Source organism: Engystomops pustulosus, chromosome 5 (genome assembly GCF_040894005.1).
Source record: "Engystomops pustulosus chromosome 5, aEngPut4.maternal, whole genome shotgun sequence".
NCBI lineage: Eukaryota > Metazoa > Chordata > Amphibia > Anura > Leptodactylidae > Engystomops > Engystomops pustulosus.
Window position 1 is genome coordinate 85,704,413 of NC_092415.1, and position 8,732 is coordinate 85,713,144.

General features: G+C 46.1%; 1 protein-coding gene across 2 annotated transcripts in view; it reads right to left on the reverse strand.

Annotated features, from left to right (window-relative positions):
- The window catches only part of SLC35B3 (solute carrier family 35 member B3), a 79,744-nt gene extending 72,562 nt beyond the window's left edge, over positions 1–7,182 (reverse strand). For both annotated transcript variants that reach the window (XM_072152563.1, XM_072152562.1), the window contains exon 1: positions 7,045–7,182. In XM_072152563.1, coding sequence (XP_072008664.1) covers positions 7,045–7,115 — 71 coding nt within the window. In that variant the 5' untranslated portion in view covers positions 7,116–7,182. The remainder of the gene's footprint in view (positions 1–7,044) is intronic.
- Positions 7,183–8,732: the final 1,550 nt, after the last annotated feature.

Genomic DNA, 8,732 nt, shown 5'->3' on the forward strand with positions numbered 1-8,732 from the left:
TTATATAGCGCACACAGATTATGAAGCGCTGTACAGAGCTTGCCAGATCAGTCCCTGTCCCCAATAAGGCTCACAGTCTGATCAACCTACCAGTATGTTTTGGAGTATACAGTGATTGCTGGGGAGCTGTATACAGTGGTTGCTGGGGGAGCTCTATATAGTGATTGCTGGGGGGAGCTGTATATAGTGATTGCTGGGGGGAGCTGTATATAGTGATTGCTGGGGGGAGCTGTATATAGTGATTGCTGGGGGGAGCTGTATATAGTGATTGCTGGGGAGCTGTATACAGTGATTGCTGGGGAGCTGTATACAGTGATTGCTGGGGAGCTGTAATAATATTAATTCCTTTATTTATATAGCGCACACAGATTAGGCAGCGCTGTACAGAGCTTGCCAGATCAGTCCCTGTCCCCAATAAGGCTCACAGTCTGATCAACCTACCAGTATGTTTTGGAGTATACAGTGATTGCTGGGGAGCTGTATATAGTGATTGCTGGGGAGCTGTATACAGTGATTGCTGGGGAGCTGTATATAGTGATTGCTGGGGAGCTGTATACAGTGATTGCTGTGGAGCTGTATATAGTGATTGCTGGGGAGCTGTATACAGTGATTGCTGGGGAGCTGTATACAGTGATTGCTGGGGAGCTGTATACAGTGATTGCTGGGGTGCTGTATATAGTGATTGCTGGGGTGCTGTATATAGTGATTACTGGGGGGGCTGTATATAGTGATTGCTGGGGGGGGCTGTATATAGTGATTGCTGGGGGGGGCTGTATATAGTGATTGCTGGGGGGGGCTGTATATAGTGATTGCTGGGGGGGGCTGTATATAGTGATTGCTGGGGGGGGCTGTATATAGTGATTGCTGGGGGGGGGCTGTATATAGTGATTGCTGGGGGGCTGAATATAGTGATTGCTTGGGGCTGTATATAGTGATTTCCGGGGAGCAGTATATAGCGATTGCTGGGGGGAGCTGTATATAGCGATTGCTGGGGGGAGCTGTATATAGTGATTGCTGGGGGGAGCTGTATATAGTGATTGCTGGGGGGGGGGGGCATTATACAGTGATTGCTGGGGGAGCTGTATATAGTGATTGCTGGGGGCTGTATACAGTGGTTGCTGGGGGAGCTGTACACAGTGATTGCTGGGGGAGCTGCATATAGCGATTGCTGGGGGGAGCTGCATATAGTGATTGCTGGGGGGAGCTGTATATAGTGATTGCTGTGGGGAGCTGTATACAGTGATTGCTGGGGAGCTGTAATAATATTAATTCCTTTATTTATATAGCGCACACAGATTATGCAGCACTGTACAGAGCTTGCCAGATCAGTCCCTGTCCCCAATAAGGCTCACAGTCTGATCAACGTACCAGTATGTTTTGGAGTATACAGTGATTGCTGGGGAGCTGTATATAGTGATTGCTGGGGAGCTGTATATAGTGATTGCTGGGGAGCTGTATACAGTGATTGCTGGGGAGCTGTATATAGTGATTGCTGGGGAGCTGTATATAGTGATTGCTGGGGAGCTGTATATAGTGATTGCTGGGAAGCTGTATATAGTGATTGCTGGGGGAGCTGTATATAGTGATTGCTGGGGGAGCTGTATATAGTGATTGCTGGGGGGGCTGTATATAGTGATTGGGGGGGCTGTATATAGTAATTGCTGTGGGGGGCTGTATATAGTGATTGCTGGGGGGGCTGTATATAGTGATTGCTTGAGGGCTGAATATAGTGATTGCTGGGGGGCTGTATATAGTGATTTCTGGGGAGCAGTATATAGCGATTGCTGGGGGGGCTGTATACAGTGATTGCTGGGGAGCTGTAAACAGTGATTGCTGGGGAGCTGTAATAATATTAATTCCTTTATTTATATAGCGCACACAGATTATGAAGCGCTGTACAGAGCTTGCCAGATCAGTCCCTGTCCCCAATAAGGCTCACAGTCTGATCAACCTACCAGTATGTTTTGGAGTATACAGTGATTGCTGGGGAGCTGTATACAGTGGTTGCTGGGGGAGCTCTATATAGTGATTGCTGGGGGGAGCTGTATATAGTGATTGCTGGGGGGAGCTGTATATAGTGATTGCTGGGGGGAGCTGTATATAGTGATTGCTGGGGAGCTGTATACAGTGATTGCTGGTGAGCTGTATACAGTGATTGCTGGGGAGCTGTAATAATATTAATTCCTTTATTTATATAGCGCACACAGATTATGCAGCGCTGTACAGAGCTTGCCAGATCAGTCCCTGTCCCCAATAAGGCTCACAGTCTGATCAACCTACCAGTATGTTTTGGAGTATACAGTGATTGCTGGGGAGCTGTATATAGTGATTGCTGGGGAGCTGTATACAGTGATTGCTGGGGAGCTGTATATAGTGATTGCTGGGGAGCTGTATACAGTGATTGCTTTGGAGCTGTATATAGTGATTGCTGGGGTGCTGTATATAGTGATTGCTGGGGTGCTGTATATAGTGATTGCTGGGGTGCTGTATATAGTGATTACTGGGGGGGCTGTATATAGTGATTGCTGGGGGGGGCTGTATATAGTGATTGCTGGGGGGGGCTGTATATAGTGATTGCTGGGGGGGGCTGTATATAGTGATTGCTGGGGGGGGCTGTATATAGTGATTGCTGGGGGGGCTGTATATAGTGATTGCTGGGGGGCTGAATATAGTGATTGCTTGGGGCTGTATATAGTGATTTCTGGGGAGCAGTATATAGCGATTGCTGGGGGGAGCTGTATATAGTGATTGCTGGGGGGAGCTGTATATAGTGATTGCTGGGGGGGGGGCATTATACAGTGATTGCTGGGGGAGCTGTATATAGTGATTGCTGGGGAGCTGTATACAGTGATTGCTGGTGAGCTGTATACAGTGATTGCTGGGGAGCTGTAATAATATTAATTCCTTTATTTATATAGCGCACACAGATTATGCAGCGCTGTACAGAGCTTGCCAGATCAGTCCCTGTCCCCAATAAGGCTCACAGTCTGATCAACCTACCAGTATGTTTTGGAGTATACAGTGATTGCTGGGGAGCTGTATATAGTGATTGCTGGGGAGCTGTATACAGTGATTGCTGGGGAGCTGTATATAGTGATTGCTGGGGAGCTGTATACAGTGATTGCTTTGGAGCTGTATATAGTGATTGCTGGGGAGCTGTATACAGTGATTGCTGGGGTGCTGTATATAGTGATTGCTGGGGTGCTGTATATAGTGATTACTGGGGGGGCTGTATATAGTGATTGCTGGGGGGGGCTGTATATAGTGATTGCTGGGGGGGGCTGTATATAGTGATTGCTGGGGGGGGCTGTATATAGTGATTGCTGGGGGGGGCTGTATATAGTGATTGCTGGGGGGGCTGTATATAGTGATTGCTGGGGGGCTGAATATAGTGATTGCTTGGGGCTGTATATAGTGATTTCTGGGGAGCAGTATATAGCGATTGCTGGGGGGAGCTGTATATAGTGATTGCTGGGGGGAGCTGTATATAGTGATTGCTGGGGGGGGGGCATTATACAGTGATTGCTGGGGGAGCTGTATATAGTGATTGCTGGGGGCTGTATACAGTGGTTGCTGGGGGAGCTGTATATAGCGATTGCTGGGGGAGCTGTATATAGCGATTGCTGGGGGGAGCTGCATATAGTGATTGCTGGGGGGAGCTGTATACAGTGATTGCTGGGGAGCTGTAATAATATTAATTCCTTTATTTATATAGCGCACACAGATTATGCAGCACTGTACAGAGCTTGCCAGATCAGTCCCTGTCCCCAATAAGGCTCACAGTCTGATCAACCTACCAGTATGTTTTGGAGTATACAGTGATTGCTGGGGAGCTGTATACAGTGATTGCTGGGGATCTGTATACAGTGATTGCTGGGGAGCTGTTTATAGTGATTGCTGGGGTGCTGTATATAGTGATTGCTGGGGGGGCTGTATATAGTGATTGCTGGGGGGGCTGTATATAGTGATTGCTGGGGGGGCTGTATATAGTGATTGCTGGGGGGCTGAATATAGTGATTGTTGGGGAGCTGAATATAGTGATTGCTGGGGGGCTGTATATAGTGATTTCTGGGGAGCAGTATATAGCGATTTCTGGGGAGCAGTATATAGCGATTGCTGGCGGGAGCTGTATATAGTGATTGCTGGGGGGGCTGTATATAGTGATTGCTGGGGGGGCTGTATATAGTGATTGCTGGGGGGGCTGTATATAGTGATTGCTGGGGGGGCTGTATATAGTGATTGCTGGGGGGGCTGTATATAGTGATTGCTGGGGGGCTGAATATAGTGATTGCTGGGGGGCTGTATATAGTGATTTCTGGGGAGCAGTATATAGCGATTGCTGGCGGGAGCTGTATATAGTGATTGCTGGGGGGAGCTGTATATAGTGATTGCTGGGGGGGCAGTATACAGTGATTGCTGGGGGAGCTGTACATAGTGATTGCTGGGGGCTGTATACAGTGGTTGCTGGGGGAGCTGTACACAGTGATTGCTGGGGGAGCTGTATATAGCGATTGCTGGGGGGAGCTGTATATAGTGATTGCTGGGGGGAGCTGTATATAGTGATTGCTGGGGGAAGCTGTATATAGTGATTGCTGGGGGGAGCTGTATATAGTGATTGCTGGGGGGGCAGTATGTTATTTGTTATTTGCATGTTATTTGTATGTTATTTGTCAGTTGCAAGGACTGCGCGATGAATAATGTCATTCCACTGCTTCATGTCCTGGAACTCATGCTGCAAAATCTGTCTGGTCAGGGCACTTTAGAAGAAGAGACTACATCTTATGGCCACATGAGTCCGGTAGGGCTGAACTGGAGGAGGAAGACGTTGGAGCACAAGCAGAGTCTGGTGAAATCTGTGGTTATTCCACTCAGGAGACAAGAGAGGAGGAGCAGGAGCATCCGGAGGAGGTAGAAGAGAAGGCAAATGACCCAGAAGCACCGTGGCAGTATACAGTGGAGATGGAAGCTGAGAGTCCCTCAGAGTCACTTGCAAAGATGGCCTAACTAGTGACAGCCGAATAGTCAACATCCGGCATAGGGATGACTTTTGGCTCTCCACCCTCTTGGACCCTCGCCACCGGTAAAATAAAATGGGTGATTTTTTTCCAGCTGCCGAGAGGGAGGAACAACTGGAATACTATAGAGAAATAGTGAAAAGACAGGTCTGACTAAGGGATTCCTGGCAGTGATCGCTCACGTATTACTGCCACGGCCGTTGTGGGGAGATAGGGGGTTAGGAGCAGTAGCAGCTCCATCAGCAGTAGCTTAAGTCTGGAGTCCTTAATGAGCAACTTCCTTCACCCACCTAGTGAGGAGGGTAGCCACCACCAGCAGCAGGACATGGAGCATCCCCCTCACCAGCAGGTGGCGGCCTACTTGGACAGCACTTTACCACCCAAGGTAGAGTATCCCCTGGACTGCTGGGCAGCCAAACTTGATCCGTGGCCGCACCTTGGTGAGTTTGCAGTATAGAAGCTGTCCTCCCCGGCCAGTAGTGTGTCATCAGAGCGGGTGTTCAGTGCGGCGGAGGCCATTGTTACCACAAGGAGAACCCGCTTGTCCCATGATGTGGAGAGGGTGACCTTTGTCAAGATGAATCAGGCTTGGATTGGAACGAATTATAACTCGCCAATGCCTTATGCATCAGATTAGATCAGCCATAACACCTCTCCCAAACGTTGAGAAATGAGTCTGGATTCTAACTACCTGCCTCAGCCACTGTTCTGATGCTGCCACCCGCCTGATGCCAGTTGCTCCATCTGCCTCCTACCATCTTTTCCAGGGACTGGAATTGTCCGCCACCTACACAATCTATCATTGTGTCAATCTGTGGGCTCCTGCTGCTGTTGACCCAACCTCCACACTCTATTATTGTGCCACTCTCTGGCTTTCCATGTTGCTGCCACCTCCACACTGTCATTGTGCCACTCTGCGGCTTACTCATGCTTCTGCCAACTGACCGCTGTCTCCCTGGAACACCCTGTGATTTCCATAATGCTGTTTTCACCCTCCACCGCTCTATGACGTTGCCCCGATGTTTGTTTAGTTTTCATTTCATCTGTCAGAAGTAATGAAAAGCCTCAGGATTGATAGCCAAAAGCAGGAGTGGATACAGAACACAGAGGACATGCGAGTATCCCATTTACTGTTCATCTCTGTTTTGGATCCACTCCTGTTTGTTTTTGGCTTTAGCAATACTGATGATGGATTATTGACTGATTGAAAGCTGACACTGACGGATGAAATGAAGGGCAAAATGATCAGTGACGTCAATGCATAATTTCTGCCAACACCCCCTGCACTCTTTTGGGGGGTTTCTACAGGTATCCGCATTTAACAGAACAGGTTCTGTGGTAATCTATGGAATCATCTGATGTCAGTGTAAAAAGAGTGCACTCTTTGATGTTATAGTGGGATCTTGGCCCTCAGCTCAGTCCTTTCGAGCTGGCACAGACGTAACCTTGTTCCCGTTTCGCTTATTTGGTGAAGTTGGCCTCTGTAAGTGCACATGGAATTGAAGAGTCAAGTGATTCTAAGAGGAGCGGCTGCCATGTGCGTGTCATACTAAAACACAGCATTGTTTGAAGACCAAACCACGCTCCCTATGCATATTTAAGCATGGCACATTGTTCTACAACGCCTTACAGGCTCTCTGCAGCCAAGAAATACCTTTTTTTTTAACGTGATTAGTCATGATTCTATTCCGGTCGAATCAGATTTTTTCAAAAACTTTGGCGAATCGGGTCGAACTGAATTGCAACAAATTCACCAATCTCTAACCTGGACCAATTTAAACCATTGAGAATCTGTCTGTCATTAGAAATTACAAGAAATCTGCTAATACCTGTGACCATTTTATTTGTATAGTATTAAAAATCCAGATTTTATTAAATACATTTATAATAGTGAATAAAGCAATCATAATATTTTGCTTTATATTATATGTTTCTTTTATATTGCTATATGTACAGTTTTAGAATGAAATTACATTTTAAGGTTTCCCATAAGATAAATTGTAATATTTTGTAATATTTAATGTAGTACCTTTCATTGTTGCTGTTGTGCTGTTTGTTGGTCACGCTACTTGAAGATGCCAGGGTCTTTTCATTAAACATACCCTATTAAAAGAGGACAAAAATGAATCGGAGCCGTTGTGCTGTTGTTGATATGCTGACTTCCTTGTTCTCTGAGCCTGCTTTACTTGTTGCTTGCTGAGAGTTAAGCAGGGAGTGTCTAACAGGAGTTATTTGACACCATCCACATCCTGTATACAGGTGAAAGAATGGATATGAAGCTTGCAGTTCTAGAATGCTTTAAGTGCCTTCATTACTAATATACAACATGCCCTGGTGATAACAACTACTAATACAGAAATAGAACACAAATCACAATTTGTTATTCTATTCTCTGAAAATTGTTGCAATCTTTATGTGTAATTGCACTTTTTCTTTATTATAAGTAACAATTCTATTATTTTTATATTTTCATCAAGGACGTAACCATTACAATTGCAGGGGAGGCAACCATGAACCCACAGGGAGTCTGCAGCCGCCTGTTCAATATTTGCCTTGTTCTTCTTGCAGACAGCCACGGGCCCTCTGACAGAGTGTAAACCGACTACAGAGGCAGGGCAGTAAGTCTTTTCATTGAAGCTATGCCTCCTTTTCTGCATACACTACACTCATACTGAGTGCTGGGTCACCACCTGACCCTACCAGCCAACAGGAATATGTGGGAGAACTGGAGAGAAGGATGCAGTCAGCACAGAGAGTCACCTGATCTCGGGCTGTATGTTAAAAGGTAACACATTTCTCAATTTCAATGTTTCTCAAATAAAAATATTACATACAATGCTTCTGGATTTATAGATTATAGTGTATGTAGTGCCATCCATCTACATTGGTTCAGACAATGCCTCCCCAGAATTAATTTCAGCATTTACAGTGAACCCCCTCTTTAATTATAACATGTACAGTGTCTTTCAAATTACAATATAGTGCCTGCCATGAATTATTGTAATAGTGCAGTACATAAATACCACACAGATGTAGCCACCATACCACCATACAGAAATACAGTACCAGGACAGAACTTAAAAGAAATCTACCACTAGCTGGTAGACATATTAAACTACAAATACTCACCTATGCTCCTCTTGATCCCATTGGTGTCCATCTCTAAGCTTGACACGCTTGACTCACCTAGAAAAGAAACGTATAGTTAGCAGCCCGAAGCAAGGGGACAAGATGTCTGGTGCTCCAGGCTGCTAATTATGCACACCTTCTGCGTGACATCACCTCCCTCTCCAAAATGGCAGAGAAAGGTATCTGTCATGCAGGCGGCGTGAATTCATGCCCCTTGCGTGATGTTAACTCCCTCTCTCAGCATGGGAAAGGGAGCTGCAGGGGTGTGCATAATTCAAATAGCTTTCAGAAATCTTCTTTATGTAAAAATATCCACTGCTTCTATTTGAATTTACCTCTGGTTGAACCCCACATGGTTTAAAAAATCATTATCTAGCAGAACTTTCAACCAATTGGGAGGTATTGTTCTCCACATATCAGGAGTGTTAACACCTGACCTACCTCCAAAGAAGGGGTTTAACCAATCCGAGCACCTTATTCTCAGCGTATCAGGAGTGTTATTGCCTAACATACCCTCCCCACGACTCCTACCGTTCTTCATTCATAGGAAGCATACTATGCTTGTATTAGACAAAAATTCTGGTGTGG